Below are 23,057 nucleotides of genomic sequence, written 5' to 3'. Positions count from 1 at the left end.
GCAGAGATGTCCACAACAGAGAGAGTAAGAGTTGCCTCCAGGTCCTGCCCATAGAAGTTATGAAGGTCATTACACAGGAAGTAAAAGTTCTGTTGAAGCTGGATGTCTTGAATGAATCCCAGAGTTGGGCCGGATCTACACTACTGCTTTAAAGCGCTTTATAACAGTTATAAAGCGCTTTAACTGCTTTAAAGCACTATAAAACTGTTATAAAGCGCTTTAAAGCAATAGTGTAGATCCAGCCTTGGTGTTACAGCCAAATGATCCTCTTCCCCAAACTAGATGGTAGTGTGAGGATGTGAGTAGATTTCTGAAAAGTACATTTGATGCCTCCTCAATGCTCCAGGTGGACAAGATTTTAAAGGGAGCAGAGCATCCTGGGAGTTTTAAAATGCTGCCTTCCTAACTGTCTGCCACCAATTTGAGCCAAGGATGCAAACTGGTGAGGAGACCAGTTCAGGTACCCATGGGTCCCCTGCGGCACTGGGCCTCAGCAGCTGTTTGACAATCCCAAGCGCCATCACCAGCTCTTCCCTCTGAGGTTACATTGATCTCTCATTAATGGAAATGGGTTGTTGTTCTTAATAAGAAAAGGAAATGAGGGTGAGGATTGGGTCTGTTTCTTGCTTTTAAACATGGCCACTACAGTGGATAGAATCCATAAGTATTAAGGAGGCTGGGCACTTGAATACTAGGATACTGTTCCAAACAGTGGTGGAGGGGTGAAAGAAAGAGACAAATTTCTGGTGTACCACTGCAGCATAAGCATAAAGGTCAGTGCCCACCATTGTGAAACTATTTACATTCTTCTTCCTGGAATTTTCTGATCATCCCAATGCTGTTTTCCCTCTAGTGATTTCAAAGGTTATACACATGTGTCAGTTTGGTGAATATGGCAAGGTTCCACCCCCCACCCCACACACCGGGTGCTCCCACCTTAAAGAGTTTTCTACTTAACACCAGAGCATCCCTCGTCCTCTCCTGTCATGCTTGTGGCACCTTGGAATATTTAAGATTCCCAATTGTGCCATTAAAGATTAAATCAATGTTCAGCAAGTCACATTCTGCTTTCTGGAATCAGCACAATAAACTCCAACTGTGGAGCTGCAGAGAGATGTGTCTGCAGGCAAGATGTGATCCTACATTTCCAGTGATAGTTAAGGTGGCTACTCAAGCAAAATTTTGATCTGGCAAACTAATATAAATTCCAGGATTCTATAGGGGTTGCTCTCGGGTTGCATAGATCTGAATTTAGCCTCAAAGTAGAAACCTGATTTTGCATTTTCTTACTTTAACATCTTTCCAATCACATTCTTTACAATAACTGAACACAGAATTTTTTTATATACCAAACATACTGACAACTGCTTTAAACTATCCCCAGCCTAGTAACCATTTGCCCTACATGGCCATCACAGTGGCTGCTCAGTATTTTGTCCATCTCTTATACAGGACAAAAAGGGCACACGGCAATGTATTAGTCTAAAACAAGGGTGCACAACCTTTCTGGCCCTGAAGGCTGCATGTAATGCCAGATGGCAGGTCAGGGGCTGCCCACATGCATGCACACACACAGAGAGAGACAGGCTCTAAGATGACCACAATGTCAAATCAAATATTGTACTATTCATGTACCTAGGCATTTTGCAATCAATTGAGACATGCATAGCTAAGAGAGACATTATTCAAGGATCCTTCTGCAGCAAAATGTAAGGAGTGAGCCCCACCATTATCCATGAAATTAAATGACAATGCATTTAATGTGGGCCTAATTCCTGAACTTTTAAATTTCCTAAACAATGTTGCTTTTAAAATGTGAAGTATTAAGAGGTGAATGTGTGTGTTAAAAAGGCTAAAAGTGTTTCTTTACCCTTCTCCCCCCACCCACCCACAACTGAATCTTTTCAGAAACTAACAAACAAAATTTTTTCAAAATTTGTCCCCTAATTATGTTCAGTCACAAACTAAATCTGAGGAGCTGGGGGAGCAGAGAATTTGTCTTCTTCATCAAAAATAACAGTAAGGCTCACAGAGTCCTCGAACTGTGTGCTATTAAGGAGATTAGATATTCATTGTTACATTGTTTAACTCAATTTTCTTTCTGGTTTTCACTGCCAGAGGTTGCCTCGGGTAACTTTGGACTAAGAGATAACTTATATATTCTGTAAATAAATGAATAACTAGATGTAGAGCACAATACTATGCAGGCTTAGATAGAAAATAGTCCCATATGTCTGGTTGGAGCACGCTGGGAATTGTAGGATTATTTTCTGTCTAAACAAGCATAGGATTGCATCCTTAAAATGTTTAGAATGTAACATGGGACACCTACTGGGGAAAGGTGATAGGGTTCCCACTCACTGCTACTGCAACAAAATGTGCAATGGTTGAGAATCACTCCTTCCTCTTCAGCAGTGCTGGGACTGGCATTCACTTCACCCTGATGCCTTACTGGAGCTTATTTCTTGGGACTGCTTCTTGGCATGGATAGGTGGGGTGGGGGAATCATGTTTCCCTCCTGTCGCTTTGCCTCACTCTATTGTTCCACAGTAGGGATGAGCAGCTTCCTCTTCTTCACAGGCTGAAGAAAGAGGAAATAAACAAAGACCACATGGTCCATTGAAGTGGCTGCTTTTATTGTGCTGCTCTCCCTGCACACAGCAGGAAATGGCGGCACATTTCATTGCAGGAGGAAAAATCAGATTTTCTGGGGTCTTTTTTTTTTTTTAATGGGAAAATGACCAGAAGGAGCAGGAGGCATGTGGAAGGTGGATAGCATCATGGCAAGGATCCATGAAAATCCATGCGTGCCCAGTAACAAGCGTGCTATAAAATGCTCGTCTGATGATCCTCACTGTTTGTGGGGGTGGGGGGAGAGCAAAACTTGCCAGGCCATGGAAATAAAAGGGAGTGAACCCTCACAGCTGCCCTCAAACTAGGTAGATGTTCTGCTTTGCTGCAGTTCTAGGGTGGACTACTGCCCCTTTTATACAATCAGTATAGTGAGAAGTATTCTGGTGTTGTTTTTTTAAGACTATACCACTTTAAGCTGCAGGTTGTAGGAGAACACATGTTTGACTGTTTACACAGACATACACAAATTCCCTGCATGTGTATGTGTGTGTATACACACACACACACACCCCAAGGAGAAAATTAGGTTAACCCCTTCTCTCTGGCATGTGTGTATGGAAATTCCCATCACCACCGCCTGCCCTCATAGAGGAATATTCACACATGCCACAAGCAATTAACAGCATAAAGTGGCAGTATATAAGAAAAACCTTACCACCTAATTTGGCTGCTTGTATAAATGGAGAGGGCTTCGGGCATATCATATAGGGTGACCATATGGAAAGGCGCACAGGGCTCCTGCATTTTCAATAGTCATATTGAAAAAGGAATTTCAGCAGGTGTCATTTGTATGCATGCAGCATCAGGTGAAATTCCCCTCTTCATCACAACAGTTAAAGCTGCAAGAGCTATACTAGAGTGACCAGATACAGAAGAGGGCAGGGTTCCTCCAGCTTAAACTGTTGTGATGAAGAGGGAATTTCACCAGGTGCTGCCTGCATACAAATGACACCTGCTGAAATTCCCTTTTCGACACAACTGTTAAAGATATGGGAGCCGTGTCTTCCTTTTCATATGGTCACCCTAGCCATATGTGGGGTTTTGGTGAGAGAAAGAAAAAGAAAAAGTACAGGCAGGCAATGTCTTGGGAATGTCTCCCTTGACTTTGGGGAGAGGCAGAACAACTAAGGAAACATCCTCTCTCTAGGATCAGGATTTGGGGAAGGGGCGGGGTTGAGAGTGATTTCTTCTTCCATCTGACATACGTAGAGTGCATGTGAGTGTGCGAAAAACAGCTGTTTGCCATTTGAACATGGGCATGCAGGTGGGTGGGAGAGAGAGGAATGACTCTATCTGGAATTAGTGTAAACTGGGGGTGGGGCTGCAACCTGCCCTCCTTGTTGTCTAAGAGACCATCTGCCTGCAGTGGGAGTTTTTGTTTCCCTCCTCATAGGCTGTGCTGGTGTATTTGTAAATATGGTAAATATTACAAAGGCACCATATGTCACCTCCAAAAGAAATTAGCCTTATGGCAGCGGCCTGGAACTCCTCACTGGGGAGTATGTAACCACACAATAACTTCTGATATTTCTGCTCCCTCTTTCCTTTCTTCCATCTCATTTCAGGAATAAAAAAGGGAGGAATTTTGTGTGGTTTTGTTATGTTTCAGTATAGGATCTGCCAAGAGGAGGGAGATCTTAAGAGCATGCTACTTTGTGTACTTTGCCTGATCTCAGTTTCTCAGAGCACCAGTGGTGCTCTGCCATGGAACAGATGTTTGACACCAGGGCTCCCTGAAAGGTAGAGAAGGTGGGGTGAGCCCAAGTTCATAACGCTAGAGACACGCTGCACCAAGTGACATTCTAGAATTAAATGATGAATATGTAGTTACTCCCCGCCCCCGCTCTTCTGCTCATAGGGATGGATGAATCTGTCACTTTTGCTTTCTTCCACATTTGACTTTTTTTAAAAAAAGAAGAAGAAGTGTATCTCAAGTTCTTTGCATCCTGTTTATGATGAAATATCTAGTTTTGGTTACATTTTTATGAAACAAATTATTAGATGAAATTCTCAGTCTTCTACACTGGTCAAATTCAATAGATACAGTTATTCCTTGCATGGAGAGGACTGTGTTGTACCTGCCTGCCATGTAGCTCTTAAAAAGGGGGCGCCTATCAAGAAAAAAAAAAGAGGTAGCAGCCCCAATTCAGCACCACTAGTATAGCAGGAATCAGATGTAAGAGCCAAGCTTTCAAAACCATCTGCCTGGATGGACATATCTGTTAGGTTTGCTTTCGCCCTCATTCATTTTTTAAAAACAAATCTCGAGTTTTTCCCATCTTGTTTATGAAAGAAGAAAAAATGCAAATGTTGGTAGGTTATCAAAAAAACAACTGAACTAAATTCTCACCCATTCGTAGCTGCTCATAGTGTGTGTGTTTTTGAACACCGGCTGTTTGGACAATCCAGAAGCGGATTTCAAATCCTCCTACAATATTATGGATCCCTCTCCACTTTTTGCTAGAGCAAAGGGAGTTCTTATCCACACAGCTTTGTCACATTCAACTTAGGGAATGGAGCTACAGGTGAGCAACATGGAATCTCTCCCTACCAGCAATTCCCCTTCTGGGAATTCAGCCACCTGAGCAAGGAGCAAGAAGTCTTAATACAGTACTTTGTCCATTAGTGAACAAGCAGTGCTGGCTATCCGGCCATGAAAGTGTTGGGAGCTGGCGGTGGTGATCTTAAGAAAAAAGGAACTGGATAGATTTCTTTTTCCCCCCAAGTTCAGGAGCTGGAAAGCTCCAATCTGGACAGCTCCTTAGATGGGAAAACTGTCACAGTTTTAGATTTGCGGGATGGTTATACTCTTGTCTATTCTGCTGTGATTTATGACCACTGGATGTATTACAGTTTGTATGCCTGTTGTATGCAATAAACTGTCGGAATCCCTATTACAAGTAGATTCTTCTCTACCCTTCCATAATATAATAATAAAATAAATTTATTTCTTACCCGCCTCTCCATTCTGATCGAGTCGAGGAACAACAGTAAATGTAAAATACATAAAAATGAATTAAAACATAATATACATTGTTAAAAACACCCTAAAAACTTCCTAAAACATCTAACACATTGAGAGAAACTTCCTGTCAAAGATGCTGTCCAGGCACCGACCTTTGTTCACTTAATCATTTCTGTTTAGGTTTAATGTAAGTTCAACAGTTCATTGATAGTTGCTGATTTTCATTAGCCCATGGGGAGGAAGTTAGATGGTGCCATCCAAAATGTGTGGTGTCTTGAAGGACAGACCAACAGCAAATGGAGGTAAGCACCCAAGACTGGCAGTCAGCATAGATTACCACAGGAGACAATTATTTTGCTAGAGGAAATTCGGCACACACTACCTTCTAACAACCCCCTGAGGAAGGCCTTTGAATAAAGAACAGGCCAAAACACATCAGGCTTCTTGAAAATAAAATAAATGCCTCCTGAGAACCCATTTCTCTTCTTTCTGACCCATCTTGAAGGACAGAACACCCTTTCCAATTCCGCAGGTGATAATAACACTAAACCAAGAACTTTACAAGTAGTTGTTAAAATATGCTATTTTCTCCTCCCTAACAAAATAGGTTGGATAGGAGTGATTTTTGCAGATAAGCTTCCCACATAATAATAATAATAATAATAATAATAATAATAATAATAATAATAACAACAACAACAACAACCCAAGCACATTATTTTTAGCTGCATATTTTAATGCTAGCTAAGGGCCTGTCAGCATGACAGGCCAGGAGTGTAATTGAACCTCCCTCCTGACAATCTTTTCCTAGAGCCATCACAACATCTTGTGGCAATTAATTGTGTAAGTTAATTATTTGTTGCGTGAATAAGTGTTTTCATCTTCTTTGCCCCAAGCCTTCGTTCCTGGATCTACCATCCTTCATTTGGTATTCAGGCAAAGCTTCCTTTCTAAAATTAATAGGCAGTCTTGCCAGAATAAGTATGACAGTACAATGCCCTGGACATTTCTCCTCAGACGTGGTTTGTCTGTTTTTCTCTCAAGTGTCCTGGGGGGGGGGGGGGAAAGTTCTGCAGAAAGAGAATTAGAGGAAAGATTGACCTGAGTCCACTCTGAAATGCAACGGCATTTACTCTGCATGTTTTCTAGACTCAGGACTCGGAAACATTCTCAAAATGCAGGGAGGGATTAGTTTTTATCTCCTTGTCTGAATGCATTGCCTGTAGCTGTAATAGAATCATAGTAGAGTTGGAAGGGGCCTATAAGCCCACTGAGTCCAAACCCCTGCTCAGTGCAGGAATCCTGACCAGCTGCATCTTGAATGCCTCTAATGTGGGAGAGCCCACTACCTCCATAGGTAATTGGTTCGATTGTCCATTGCTTCTATAGTGATTTTAATATTGGGAAGGCTGCCTGTACCTATTTTAATTTCATAAATAAATGTCAGGGAACAATTCAATACAAGCAGCTTCTCCTATCATTACAGCACCCTTTACCACATAATTTCCCTTTATAGTTAGCCCTGAGATCTAGGCATAAAGACATAGAGGGCTGCATGGAGGGGAGTGTATAAGTCATACCTTCTCATGATCCATGCCCCTTTCACTCATATTCACATACTCTTCCATTCACATTACATTTTCAAGATACTCATCCCCAAATATACACTTCTCACGCACACCATTCAGCATAATTCTCACAAACAAGTAATATTCTACACACAGCAATCTGTTTTGCCACACCAGTGGATCTGCCTACTCCCTTCTCTCCTGAATCCCTTCTCACACACAGGCCCATCTGTCCATAGATAACATAATGAGTAGTGTGAATGTTCGTAAACATTCCACAACACCTTAGCAGCTGAGCCAATGACTAAGGGGGACTCATTTCAATAACTGGAGTTAGCATTCATATAGCCAATCATGACAGAGATTTCTTTACATTCCTTTTGCCAGATTTGTCTAGGGGGGATGTCGTGTGTGTGTGAATTTAGCAAAGCTGCTTGTTTTCCTGCACAGTTTCAGTATATGCCCTATAAGAATATCCACAGTTGGCTTTGACATAGCAAATCGATATATAAATGGGGGACAGAAAATTATAACGACAATGCTCATAACGTCAACAACAGATTATCATGGACTTAGTGATGCTGATGGATTGAAGTTATCAGCATATTTTCCTAAAGAGTGGCTTTCTTCTTTAGGAGGAGAATTGCACATGTGGTGGGGGAGGGAAGGAATGCAGTGGACATCCCATTTCGTCTCTGCTGCTTCCTCCCTCTCCCAAGTAGTGTACAAGGTGCGTTTATAGCTGCCTCACTTTTGCCACTTGTGCACTAGCGCCTGTGGGCAGAGTCAATAAGGAGCTGTTGGTGTCCTCTTGCATCCACCCCAGCCCGATGACAACCTCTGGCTGTTAGCCAGGACTTTGCACAGAGGACACTGAGTGTACTAGAGGAGTTGGCAAAGGCTCTTCTCCGGTCTGATTTGGAAACAGTCAGGCAATTGTGGATCTGGCTTTAAGAAGGAATAGGGACTGTTTTCACTCCTCGTATTCTCTCTCTCTCTCTCTCTCTCTCTCTCTCTCTCTCTCTCTCTCTCTCTCTCTCTCTCCCTCTCCCCTTCTCCCTCCCCCTTCTCCCTTTTTCTTTCTCTCCCTCTTGATGATCCCTCCCTTTCTCAGTGGTGCAAAGGATTTTTTTTCTCTCTCTCTCCAGAAAGCACAGTGTCTCTGACGAAGGGGGAGAGAAAGAGAAAGAAAGAAAGAGACGGGCTGCCTCCAGGATTCTCTTCGAGCCAAGCTGGGAATATAGTCCTTGATATTTTCAGCGCAGCTTTTCAAATGCAATTAGAAACATAGAATATTTTCTACTAACGGGCAAAGGGAAAGAGGAAGAGGAGAACTGTACATCTTCCACCGCACAGGAAATTGTGAGATTGTCTTTTGACTTAGACGGTGCTGCACATTATTTTGAGATTGTCCCTCTTTTACCCTCTCTTCCCCCCTCTCTCTTGTTTTTTTTAAACTTCCAACTCCGATCTTCATCCATCCCACACCTTTTCCTTGGCTAGAAGGTTTGCTTGGATTGTGTGGTTTGTTTTGGAGAAAACTGTTCGATGAGGAGCACCTGAACTATCTCTTCTCCTCTGGAAGTGGCAGATGATGAGATGTGTTGCTGCTGTTGTGTATTCTAGCTTTTTTTAACAGGGATTTTTTAAAAATTCTCCTCTTTGCTTCCCTCCCAAGATTCTTCTCCACTCTGGAAGTCAGTCTCCGAGAGAGAGGAGGCAGTTTCAATGGTGAACTGGGGTGGTCTACAGATGGAACGCGGTTATATTTTTGGATTCTGTTGCTTAGTTCTCTTAGATCCAGGACAGGTTTGGACTGGAGCTCCCAGTACCCAGAAACCTGAGTTGGAGATGCAGATGGAGATCAATGGAAACACCACTTCGGGTCCCGCCTTAGAGGACACAGCTGTGGCCCCTACTGAGGCTATACCTGGGGGTGATCGGTGCCTTGGTTACTATGATGTTATGGGCCAGTGGGATCCTCCATTTAACTGTAATTCAGGGATCTACAAGTTTTGTTGCGGGACCTGTGGGTATCGCTTCTGCTGCCAGTTCACAAGTGGGAGATTGGACCAGAGTGGCTGCTCCAATTATGAGACACCAGAATGGGTCAACACAGGCCAACCACCCCCTCGAGTGGATGAGACCCCTGAGAATCCTGCCAGAGACAAGACCAACATGATTGTATACATTATCTGTGGTGTGGTAGCCATCATGGTGCTGGTGGGCATCTTTACCAAGTTGGGGCTGGAGAAATCGCAGAGCCCACAGGCCGAGATGACCATGTCCAGGTAAAACTCCCCAAATGCTCCTGCATCCTTTATCCCTTCTATGTCTCCTTTAACTCCTTTTTTCTGCAGTGGATAAATTATATGTCCAAACTCCCTCCACCTGTAGTTACACTTTCTCCTTCCAGGCTAACATCAAGGTCTACAAAGTGAACTAGTATCTCTTTCTCCTTATTTCCACCTTCCTCAGACACACACACACACACACACACACACACACACACACACACACACAACTTGCCTTGTCTTCAGATCTAACTCCTCCAAAGATAAGACAAAAGAGGGGCATAACAAATGTGGACCTTGCAGAGGATAGAAGAATCATGCAAATGGATGGTAATGCCTCGAAGGAGGTGAAACTTAGCAAAGGATGCTACTTGATGGTGTGAATGTTTAGATAGAAAATGCCCAGGTTACATCAAAATGTATATATTTATGATGGAGGGAACCATTTGGGGAATTAAGATCAGCCCAGCCAGAACAAGTGCACTCTATGCTTGATATCAAGAAGGCTGAAAGTTAAGTTGATGACTTCACCATGTGTTCAGAGAGATCTGCAAAGTGGATCTCTGTGACCTGGAATATATTTTATTTCGTTTCTCCAAGCATCCTGTTCTTAAAAAGCAAGCCTATGAAACTTTGTAGATGTTTTTATGCCACTCTGTGTGGGGGCTTGGAGATGGACCATAAACCCTGGAGCGCAGCAAGCTGATGCCTGTGCTGAGCAAAAGACCCTTACACCCCCTTGCCAGCAGGTTGCAGAGGAATGACAAGGCAGGCTGTGAATGCCCCTGTTAAAAAGCTGTATTTATTTGACTTGGCTGCGAAAGGGCACCTCTTCAGCTTTGCCATCACTAAAGGCAAGACTGCCTTGGATGCTGAGGTGCGTATGTGAGGAACGTAACGTAAAAGCCACAGGAAGGAGAATTGGTGAGGATGGAGGATGAACTGCAGGTTAAGGGTCTGCTTTGGGACCCAATCTCTGCCCTCTCTCACTTTGCATCTGCTGCCTCTGAAGCAAAGCAACCTCTGTGGATGCAACTTGCCAATTAATTGTAGCTTGCCTGGTGTTTCCTGCCAGAGTCTCTTGTGCATTCTCTCCATCAGCTTGTACTTTTCCCTGTATTGCTCTTCTCCACCTCTCTCTTTGGGCTTTCTTTGCCATCCCTTTCATTCCTGTTTCATTTCCTCCTTTTGCATTCTAAACGCAGGGGTTGAGCTGTCGTTTTTTCACCCCTCTGTCCCCACACCAAGCCAGTGGCTTTTCCCTGACCCTTCTCCCTTCAGCCCTTTCTGCCATGGGGCTTGGTCTCCCCCAGCAGCATAATTAGGGGAAGGATTGAGTCGCCATCAAAGGCAATGTTGCTCCTCCATCCCAAGGCCATGTAGCACTTGTAGGTCATGAGCCACGGCTCCGGCGACATGCATAGCAACACTACTCGTAGCTTCATCAGTTGTTGTGGGAAGAGAACGTGGGAGCTGAGCCATGATCAAATGCCTCGTGGAAGAGCTGGGGGGGGGGAGGAAAGGGCAGAGAAGCACTGCCACTGCATTGTAAGGCTGGCACATGGTCTGTTTCTGTGCCAGGGCTGGGGAAGGGGGCGGTATGTGAAATTTTCACCTGATTTGTGGCAATAGCAAAGCGGGAAATGAGGCACAGTAGAGAAGGCTGTTTGCTCCTTCAGAGAGGCTCCATCGGTGCTTTGGCGATGAGGCAGCTGAGTGTCACCCTCTGACAGGCTTTCTCAGGCTGCCAAAGCATCCAAAGCCGATGGCCCCGGAGCGTCTCCTTTAGCTGACTCCTCTGACCAGCTGCTCCGCTGACTCCTGCTGAGCAGCAAGCAAGGAGAAGAGCTGAGGCCAGATCACCACGCCAGGCCTGAGGGCGGCATGAAGCCCACCCACCTACCCCTGTGAACCAGGGACCAGTTCCGTTCAGTGTGTGGTGGCCCAGAAAAAGGTCTCCTCCAAGGGCAGCAAAACTGCTCACATGAGGCACGATGGGGAAACTGGTTTAATGGGCCATTCCTGCTCTTTGGCCAGTAGCTGAGCTGTGAGGCAAGTTTCCAGGCCAGCGTGTGACTTTGGGCGCAACATCCCCACCCTGCTGTAGCTTTTCAAATGGTCAGATTCTAATACAGTGGCGTCAGGGAGGCAGGGAAACAAAGTTGTGGGTATTACGTTGGATGAGGGGGTCCTTGCTTCTATCCTGCCAGCTTGCTTCTCCTCATATTTCTCTTTACTTCTGCCAGTGCTGCCAGAGCATAATAATGCAGTGGGGGGGGTTGTTTTGTTTTCTTTCATTATATCATTATTAGGCAAGGATTGTGTTCCAACTGTGGCAGGCCGGTTGTTTGTAGGACACTTACAAGCAAGACACAAAGGCAATACCCTGCCCCTTTTATACTCAGAGATATACTGCCTCTGAACATCGATGTTCCATTTTGCTGTGGCAAACAACCATTGATAGCTATTTCTTCAATATTTGTTTACCTGTTTTTAAAGGCACCTAAGCTAGTGGCAGTCCTCACATCCAGTGGCGTTGTAGAGTCAAGGCTCACAGGGACACAGTATTGGCCCTTTTTTTCTTAGCAGGGACACTGATGTCATTTGCCAACCACCTCTGAATTCCCTGTTCCCTCGGAGTTTAGCTGCAATTCTCCCAGAAACTGAGGCTAAATGAATCTCTCCAGCATCAATGTATTGTGCCTGGTTGTGATGCAAAGTATTTTGAGGTGGCTTGGTCTTGAATGGGCAATTAAAACCCATTAGCTTAACCCAAGACCAGCTCCCAGCAGATGAAACCCCTGGAACTGGTTTGTTGGGACAATAAATCAATAAAGCTGCCTGGAAGTTTGGCGTCTCCTGGGGAGCGTGGTGCTGGGGGAGTGTCAGGATGAGTGCCTGCACTTCCACATTTACCACTCCACCACTGATCACGTCTTGTAGCAATGGATCACGTCTTTTAGCTGGTGGCTTCCATGTCAGTGGGGTGGCGAATCCACTCTAGGTTTCAGTCCAAACCAGTCGGAACTCTAAAGGAGCTATCCAAAGTGTGAAGCACCTTTGATAGCTCCTTTAGAGTTCTGACTGGTTCAGAACTACAGATGTAAAATTTCCAGAAATTTTGAGGCCATGGAACCCAGTTTGGGAATACAGTTGAGCAACTTAGAGAGCTACTTCAGAGTTTTGACTGACTCTGACTGAAACCCAGAGCAGATTCACTAACCCACTGACATCGGAGCCACCAGCCTCCACAGTCTTGTAGCACTGAGTCCTATAAATATACATTGATCACAAAAACAATATTTGCATTTTGTTGCTAGGTTTTTAAAAAATGCACTTAACAAACCTGTCGCTAAAAAGTAGGCCATCAACACCGCAGATCTTAAGGAGCAACGTGTGTTGCACATTTCAGTTAGGCAAGAATACCATCCTTCAGGGACCCACCTGAAGATCATTTAATGGTAGCCCCGGCTTCAAGGGAGGAATCCCTTTTCCAGGATTTGACTGACTTCAGGCTTGTGGGATCCACTCTGTTTTTTACTAGAACCCACCAACCAAAGACAGGATCAGGCATGCAGAAATATGCTAAGAAGGAAGACATCGGGTGCCTCTAAGCACATGCTTAGCCCAGGTAATTCACAAACAGGGCCAGATTTACGCTTCATTTCACATCAATATGTTCCCATCATGGTGAAACCATATCCCTCTCGTGCTTTTATACCCATAGCACACACAATGACATCTATTACAGTATTTTGGGTAATACAGAATAAAAAGCAGGAAATGATGCTAGAAAAGTGGTATACAGAATGCATAATGTGCCCCAACAGTTGTCAGTGCACTTCAATACTGATAAAAAGCAGTAGCTGAGGACCAGGAAACAAGCTCACAATTCTTTTCACACAAAAATCCACTCCTGGTTTCCCCCCAAGTGTTCATTTTCAGCAGCCTAATTTTCAGGGAGACATTTTAGTCATTGCCATAGTTAGACATTTGGGAGTCAGAAACCCTTGCCAATCTACTGTAAATCAACCAGACACCTACCAGTAGATCATGTAATCTACCTTTTGTCCATCCTGCTCTACACCAAAGGTAGCTAAACAGCAGCTTTTCAACAACATGTTACTCCTAGGAAGTTGAAAGCAGACGGGGATAAAATCAGATTTTAAAAAATGTCCGGAGGGTGCATATAGATTGGAGGGACAATAAAATCTTTCCCCTTCCTAATTTCTCCTCACCACATCCTGTGAGTGACTGGAGGATCTTGGGAAGTGGTGGTGGAGGAGGAGGAGGAGGAGGAGGAGGAGGAGTGGCAACAAACCAGTGGTAGAAGTGGGTTCTATGAGACACTGAGGAAGGGGGCTTATGGGGATCATGGGGAGGGTCAAAATCTGCATCTGTAGGGTGGCCGCTGCAGGGAATGAAAAGGCAGGATTTGGTCAGCTAAATCATGGTTGTCCCAGGGAAACTAGTAAATAGAAGTATTGTTATTTATTCATTTGGATATGTGTCATCCAAGCCTACCATAAAGGCTCAGGCATATTATCAGATAGCTACATGAATTAACCATGTACACACATTTGAGGAAGCATATTTTGGGATCTGTCATGGAACCAGACATCTGAGGGGATTTTGTAAAAGGGTAGAATTTGTACATTCCACCAAAGCTTACTTCCCTGGGCTGCACTTCAGAGTTTCATAAGATACTACCAGTCTTTTTCTTCTGCTGTTGCTGTGTACACTTTTATACCATCCAAAGAGCTTCAGCTATGAAGCAGTTTAGAAATAATAATAATAATAATAATAATAATAATAATAATAATATCAGCAATTTTCCTCTAAGGAGCCTGAGGTGGCATACATAGTCTTCTCTCCTGTGAGAACCCACACCATGTGAGGTGGGTTAGAGTGACAGATATTGACTGGCCCATAGTCACCCAGTGAGCTTCATGCTTCTATGGAGGGTTTCTCATTCTCTACCTACACGCAGCATGATAGAAGGCACTCTTGTGGGGATGTCTGAAGATGGCATCATACCCTTGGAGAAGAGCCCAGCCAAGGTATTCGGACCTCCTCTCAAAGTCAGTCATGTTTCAGATCAGTTAGGCCCATAGCATGGGTTTGTAATATCATACGTGTCCAGAGCACTTGAATACAGATATTTATTGATAACAGAAAACAAGATTACCAAAGACAATACAAATAAAACAGTACACACACACAAACACACACACACACACACACACACACACACACACAAACACACACAACCTTTCTGCTAGGCCTAGTTTGGTATCACTTATGATTTTATTTTATATTTTTCAAATACAGCCATTGGGAAGCAAAAGGTTTCAGCTTTGAGCACCCTGACCTAATCAGATTCCACGGTGTTGAACTAATTTAAGATGCTAATTTAGAATCAGCCACAGTTGACAAAAACAACAACAAAGACTCTTGTGGCACCTTTAAAGACTAGCAAATTTATTGTGGCATAAACTTTTGTGGAGTAGAGTAGCCTTCACCTTATGCCATAAAGAAGTGTCAGATTTTAAGATGCCGCAAGACAAAGAGTCTTGTCTTTGTTGTTTCTGCTTCAACCCATCTGAAAATAGTTCCAGTGTTAACAGATTGTCATGCTCAAATGAGCACTGACAGTATTTATTTATAATTCATTCATTATTTTCTATTATTACATTTACATCCCACCTTTTTTTCCCCTTGCAGGGAACCCAAGGCAGTTTACATGTTCCTCTGCCTCTCCATTTTATCCTCACAACAACCCTGAGAATTAGGCTGAGACGTTGTGCCTGGCCCAAAATCACCCAATGAGCTTCTTAGTCAAATGTAGACTACAACCTGGATCTTCTGAGTCCCAGTCCATCTCTTTAACCACCACACCACACTGGTTCTGGCACTGAATCCAGACTTAGTCATCCTTAGAGTATGACTAACTCTGGATCCAGCTCTGTGGTTATGTCCTGTCTTTCTTCCTGCACTGAGTTGGGGGTTGGACTTGATGGCCTTATAGGCCCCTTCCAACTCTACTATTCTATGATTCTATGATTCTATGATTCTAAGTCAAAGCAGTGTGCCTCCCATCCAGGTCTGCCCAGACTGAGACCTGTGAAAGCGATGCCATGTAGACATAAAGCCGTTCCAGTGTTGATATGTTTGTATGATAGCTGTGTATTTGATAGATCTAAAAATAATAAGAATGTAGCAGGGAGGGATTAAATCCCACCACATTCAGACAGGTTAATATTGTACCTAAACATGCTTTCCTTGTGTGCATGCAGTGTTCACCCAAACACGTATTGCATGCCCACTATAACGCACCCTATCAATGTCCATATCTATGACAGCACATCAATGTGGTTGCAGGGGCATCTTATGCAAGACAAATAGGGCACGGTCCTTGTGTTATGCTGTCTGTCCACTGCAATCCCACATTACTGACTTGTTTCAACAAGGGTACAGGATTTTGTCAACTAAGGCTGGATTCATGGTGGCCAAAATGCCTTAGGATGGTGCACGGTCTCCCCAGTCCTCCTCCATCCCAAGACTTCCATTCCCCTCTTCTATTTTTATGTTGTGCAGCACCACCCTTATGCCACATTTGGTAACAGTGGACGTTACTAGCACAATAGCACAAACCAGTGGAGTCTCGTGGCTCCAATGTCAGTGGGGCTGTAAATCTGCTCTAGGTTTCATTCAGAACCAGTCAGGACTCTAAAGGAGCTATCCAAAGTACTTACCCTTATCCCCAAAATGGATCCAGCACCTTGAATAGCTCCTATTCAACTCTTAATGGTTTGTTGGTAGAGTTTTAAATTGCATAGTGTTTTATTCTCTGTTTGTGTATAATGGCAATTTGCTAAGAAACAATAAAGAACTTCTGTCTGTGTAAATAGCTCCTTTAGAGTTCTGACTGGTTCTGAATGAAACCAAGAGTGGATGCACAGCCCCACTGACACCGGAGCCACCATCCTCCACTGGCATAAACCTATCAGCTGCACAAGTAAAGTAGACTGCAAACATGTGCAATGTCACAGTGTCACAGACTGTGACATTAGGAAAGCATGGGAACTTTTTCACTCCTCCATATTTGTTTGCCAGCATAGAATATTAGAGGTTCATTAGAGGCTGTTTGAAATTGTTTTTTATGAAGCGAAGCAGATGTAGAGAGATTATTTGGGGTCAGGGCAGTATTAAACTCTCATGGACATAAGATTATACTACAGAGACCACCTAAATGTACCAACTGCATTTGTCATTTTCTTAAGTAAAGGCATACACACACTGAATTACAGAGGAACATTCGCAGTCCATTTATCCACACAGGTTTTTATGTTCGTAGAACAATTTAGATGCTACGAAACAGGCCTTGATTTCAAGGGCTTTAATTAGGGCATGTAGCTTTATGTTGGATTGTGGCCCAGGACAAATTAGATTTGAATGAACGTACAAAATTGAAAATAAAAGAAATCTTGCTACGCTTTGCAGAATTACTGCATATTTGTGCAATTGTTCTACTGTGCCCTGGATAGCAAATAAAAAAGCATTGATTTTGGATGCAGTTTCTCTACTCTAAATGCAGATAAATATGGCTGAAAAACTGAGATCCTTGCTGAGCAACCGCTACCATGCAATTTCTGCTCAGTCAGCTGGCAAGTAGAAATTTAGATGGAGCTGGATGGCCAACCTGGGTGCAAGGAGCAATTCCCTCACTTAAATCTCTTTGTGGTTAGGAAAGCCAGATGATGCAAAAGGAGATGGCTCTCCTGTTGAACAGTTAGGTAAAACAGGGCACTTTGTGAGCTACAGACTGCCATACAGGAATGGGCCCAGGAGAAAGGAAGTGGCCTTCTGGGGAATCTGGGAGGCCTGGATTCTGAACCCGGGAGGGACAGATTGGCACCCTGGGCTTGACGTTCCCCACCCCTGTCTTAAAAGCGTAGCAGGGGAGTGGCCCAACTTTGTGTCTAACCAACCTAGATGCACTTCACTTATTGGTTTAGGGCGCAATCTTATGCATGTTTAGACAGGAAAAATGGTTGGCTGGAGCATGCTGGGACATGTAGGCCTTTTTTCGAACTAAACATGCATAGGATTGCACCTTCTTATTTTCACCAGTTGAAATGGGGTTGAACACAGTTGTATTTAGCTCCATTTCCCCCCTCAAACACACAGTCACTGCCACTCTTTAAAGAACTAATTATTGCTGTCCTCTGACAATTCGTTCCAGAGTAGTTATATTGACTGCAAAGGAACTATCCTGGAATACTAAATTTGAGACTCAGTGTATTACTATTTTCTTTTTTACAAGCAAACAAAAGAACATTAAAGTTCATCCTTTTTGCACAGATCATTCATTCCATTCAGTAGTATCATTCCCACTAATGTCAAACTTCAGTGATCAAGCTTGTAATATTTTGCAAATCAGGACCAACAGGGACCTGAGTTTCTAGGATCTACAGAATATTGAGTGTGTCATTTAAAGCAACAACAACAACAACAACAACAACAACAACAACAACAACAGAGGATGGGGAGAAGAGAGGAAATTAGCCCTCTAACTATTTCTAGTTAGACTGTAAGACTCCTGAAAGTAGAGCTGTGTGGATAGCAAAACCCACAAGAAGACCATGAGTGCAACAACACCCTCCTGACCATGTTCACCAGCAACTGGCATACTGCCTCTGATACTGGAGGTACCATACAGCCATCAGGACTAGTAGCCATGGTAGCCTTCTCCAGGAGTTTTTCTAACCCCCTTCTAAAACCATCCAAATTGGTGGACATCACCACATCTTGTGGTAGTGATTTCCATAGTGCAACTATGTCCTGTGTGAAGAAGTACTTCCTTTTTTCTGTCCTGAATCTCACACCAGCTTCATCACACTGCAAGTTCAGAAATGTATGGATTTTGAACACAGATTGTGTACAAGTCCATGTTTGGTCCAGAAGGTGTGAAATGGGTGAATCCTGATCAAATTGAACTGAAATTAATTTTGCATTCATCCCTACCCAGTGGAGGCTGGTGATTCTGATGTCAGTAGGGGAGTAAATCTGTTCTGGGTTTCTGTCAGAACCAGCCTGGTCTCTAAAGAAGCTATCCAAGGAGCTTCACCATGAGCTCCTTCACCCACACAAAGCAGGACATAACACACTGGAAGTATTACATGGGGAAACAATGGCAGTTCCATTGCATGACTGCCCCAAATACCATATTTTTCCTCGTAGCAAAATAACACACGAAAAGGCAGGGGAGAGATGAGTCAACAACTGCATGGCGATGGCATTGTGTAAAGCTTGCAGGAAAACCAGTGATCAAACCATGATGATCGCATGAAAAAATGCCCATCTGAAGATGTCCCTGGAGTGGATTCACCACCACACAGATATCAGGGCTACCAGCCTCCACAGCCCCTAACCGAAAGCAGGATTTGGTTTGGAGGACTAGTGGCATAATGTTAAAAGCTCCCCTCCTGGCAATATGCATCACATACAGACAACCCATGTGAGCCCCATGTGGCCCTTGGCTGCTCTCTGTGCAGCCTGCACAGCCCCATCCACTTTCCCCCACTGCGCAGCTGATCAGCCATCAGCTGGGGGTTGGGAAAGAGCTAGTTGTTTCCTCACTGCTAATAGCCCCATGGAAATAACCAGCTGTTTTAAGCCTCCCCAGCAATCCTCATACAGATTGCTATTCTTTGCTGCTATTTGTAGTGAGGAAACTGCAATCTGTATCACTGAGCCTTTCCATCCTACCAGCGGTCCCAATGCGCAGCACAGACCAGCAATTTCTCAGTCCTACTAACAGCGATCTGTATTAGGATCCCTGTGGGAAGTGAGGCATTAACCTCCTCCTCCCAGTGATCCTGGTGCTGATCGCTGCAGTGAGGAAACAGCAAGATGACACCCACCCACCTACCCCCATCCCATCCCTGATCTCAGTGGGCAAGGAGGGGAGCTTTAAGGCTCTCCATCCCTGCATGCTGGTGTGTATGTGTGCTTGGGGAGCAGGGGACTAGTCCTGCAACATACTCTGGTATAGGGGAAGATTAGCCCAAAGGAAACTATGGCCTACTCTACACCAAGCAAGATAATGCACGATGACAGTGGTATATACAAGGCAGGAGCCACACTACTGCTTTATAGTAGTATTGAAGTGCACTGACAACTGTTGGGGACCATTGACACATACCATATATCGCTTTCATACTGCTATAGCCTGCTTCGTGTAGATTAGGCCCATGGAGGCTGACAAACTGCTGCTAGAATCTACAGAGGTTGTGGGAATCATGGATCACCACAAAGAGAGTTGCCAAAACTAGGGAAGCCATGATTGGGATTGGGAGAGCCAGAGCTAGTGATGAAAGCCCTACCTTGAAGCTGGTGTGTTGGTGGCAGAGTTGGCAAGAAGGCAGGAAAATGGACAGAAATGTTATCAATACAAGTGACACACATATCCTTATCTTTACAGATTATCTTGCTTAAATTAATGAATATTCTTTTTTTTACTATGACATTAGGTCAAGTTATCGGGGTAATTTCTTACCCAAAATATAGCAGAGTGCGAAATAGCAGCAGCGTAGAGTCTGGAAATGGTTTCAGCTTGAATTTAGGAACAAAAAGAAGCACTCACGGTCTTTGGTCAGTAAAGAAGCTTTACTGACACTAAATAAATTACTTACAGAATAAATGGTCATATATACAGTCCTTTCACAGTACAGCAACAACGTAGCAGTATAACATCAGCAGTAAGTTCCAGCAGTAAGTTCCAGCAGTAAGTTCCAGCAGTAAGTAGCCATACAACATGGACTTCTTAAATACACTTTTCTCCTTGGCCCAATTAACCAATAGTCTCTTCATCTTGTACATCTCGTACCGCACGTAGGCCAAGGAAGAATCTGCTTCATACTGGACTTCTCCTGGCAGAGACAATCTGGCCAAGGACATCTTTTTAACTCTTTAGAGTCCTTTTCCTTCTGTGGTTAAAAACCTAACCACAACACCCTTTCATTTTTAACTACAGAAAAAATACAATTTACATTTCATTACATTTCACCTGTAAGAAATCAACTTTACATGTTTACAACAATCCCAACATTGTGTACATTTCTCTGTGTGTTACATTTCCCAGAGACTTATTTATATGTAAGCTTTTCTTTTCTTCTTCTTCCAAGCACTGTTGAAAAACTTTGTGCTTTGGGGCGTTGAACTACTTTGCAATCTTCCAACTTGCAAACTTTCAGCAATTTTAAAACTTTCTGCTTCTGGCTTTTTAGGTAATTTCCTTTGGAAACTTTTCTACCTCTACACCAAGGTAACACCTAACTTTCCCCAGAGACTTCAGTTTCAACCCTTCCTGCAGCTTTGGGCTGAGTTTTCTTGAATGTGGTCTTGGGAACTCCCTGCCACCAGTAGACGAACCACTAGCTCCACAATCATGTACTCTTTTGCTTGCCCCTTTGCATACAGACACGTGTGTTTGAAAAAAACCCCTTTCAGTTTTTGCTGCCTGAAAACACTTTTCTTGCTCTTGTTCAGACAATTTCAACACATCATTGTAACATTCAGGTTCAGACTTCACATAACAAACACTGAATTCATCTGAATACTTTAAAGGTGGAATTCCTTTGTTTTTTCTTTGTGAACGACGAGGTACACTGGAAATTTCTTCCTCCCTTTCATTTCCCTCCTCCCTTCCACTTTTGGGAGTGGAAACACTTTTCTCAGAGATGTGAGGGCTCTGAGAAGTTAACCCCTGAGTTACTGTTTTCTCCTGGTTGTTCACAGTTTCTAACAGAACTTGGGAACCTTGAATCCTGTCCCAACCTGCCTCCTGAAAAGTAGCAGACCTAGAAACAACCACCTTCCCATGACTTAGGGAAAAACGCCAAGATTTGGATTGCATGCCAGAATAACCCACAAAACGTAATTTCACAGACTTGGTTTCACCTTTAGATCTTTTGGACTTTGGGATATGCACGTATGCCCAAGACCCCCATGTTCTCAAGTGAGACAAATCTGGCTTTGAACCAAAAAGTAAACAGTAAGGCGAACTGCCTGTAACCCTGCTCCAGGTTCTATTACACAGATAGTTTGCGGTTAAAAATGCTTCTCCCCACAAATCTTGCTCAGCGTTTGCATCAGCCATGAGAGAATCTTTCTTCATTTGAAGTACTCCAATTCTTCTCTCAATTGACCCATTTTGAAAAGGAGTTTGGGGATCTATTAACCTGTGTGTGATTCCTGTTTTCCTAAACCACTCACAGAACCTTCCAGAAACAAACTCACCCCCACGGTCCGACTGCACAGAAATAATGGGCTTGTTAAAGAACTTTTCCGCCCAAGTTTTCCAATCCCTAAAAGTTTCAAAAGCTTCTGATTTTCGCTTCAGTAAATAACACCAACTAAAGCGTGTGTAATCATCCAGAATTACAAGCACGTAACTGGATCCCCCTTGTGTAGGCGTGAATGGCCCTACCAAGTCAATAAACACCAGTTCAAAAGGCTTTTGTGACACCCTGTCACTTTTCCTGCAGATGTTCTGCACCCGGGATTTGGTCTGATGACAGATTGAACAATCCAAGAAATTTTTACAGTTTCGCAAGCTTAACCCTGTACACACTTGAGGCATGTGACTTAACACTTTAAAACTTGCGTGACCTAAACGCCTGTGCAACTCATGAACACAATTTTTATGGTCTGGCACGTTACCAGTTTGTGCCACCCTTTCTTTACCTGCACCCATGTAAAACAGTCCATTTTTAACATGTCCCAGTGCCACATTTTGTCCATCCTTAATCACTTGGCACTCATCCTTCTGAAACGTAACAACGTATCCTTCAGACGTTAGAGCACTAACAGAAAGGAGACAAAAATCTAAATCTGGAACATACAGAACCTGTTCACACTCCTTTTGCAGACATGGAACGTAGCAACAGCCAATTCCTTCCACCCTCGACGTTCGTCCATCTGCAAGCGTGATTGACTTCACCTTGCTTGGTTCCAACTTCCGAAACGCCTCTGGATTATTAGAAATTGTTCTGGACGACGCAGAATCAATCAGCCAAACCTCTTGGGCCTCGTTACACCTCACTGTGGCTGAAACAAATGCATTCGAGCATTCCTTCTCCTCTCCAGCCTGTGTAACTCCCTTCTTCCTCTTTTTACAGAAGCGTTTGATATGACCCGGCTGTTTGCAAAAATAACACTCTCTTATTGCAACTGCGGTTCTCTCCATACTGTTGCCTTGGAAACACTTATCTCTCTGCATTCTTTCTCTGCTGCCAAGGGCTGACTGCTTAACCCTTTCCTGGCAGTTTTCCTCCTTCCTGGAAAGACGCCGTTTCTCTTCTTGGAGCAAACGACCCGTCAAATAATGAAGAGTGAGTTCATCAGTCTTCATACTTTCCAGACTGGTTGTCAGAACGTCCCAGCTTTGAGGCAACGACCCCAAAATCAGGTAGCACTTATGCTCTTCCGTAAAAACGATTCCGACCTCCTGCAACTGGACAAATAGAGATCTCACCTGTTGGAGATGATTTGCCAAACTTCCAGCCTCCTCCAACTTTAACCGATACAGCT

At 43.7% G+C, this 23,057-nt stretch overlaps 1 protein-coding gene across 1 annotated transcript in view; it reads left to right on the top strand.

Moving 5' to 3' along the window:
* Positions 1–8,295: 8,295 nt before the first annotated feature.
* Positions 8,296–23,057, top strand: part of SHISA8 (shisa family member 8) — a 39,280-nt gene continuing 24,518 nt past the window's right edge. The window contains exon 1 of the mRNA XM_063133615.1: positions 8,296–9,458. Coding sequence (XP_062989685.1) covers positions 8,896–9,458 — 563 coding nt within the window. The 5' untranslated portion in view covers positions 8,296–8,895. The remainder of the gene's footprint in view (positions 9,459–23,057) is intronic.

The sequence above is a fragment of the Elgaria multicarinata genome, chromosome 9, assembly GCF_023053635.1.
Source record: "Elgaria multicarinata webbii isolate HBS135686 ecotype San Diego chromosome 9, rElgMul1.1.pri, whole genome shotgun sequence".
NCBI lineage: Eukaryota > Metazoa > Chordata > Lepidosauria > Squamata > Anguidae > Elgaria > Elgaria multicarinata.
The sequence above is the reverse complement of the archived record's forward strand: the minus strand, read 5'-3'. Positions and strand labels throughout refer to the sequence as shown.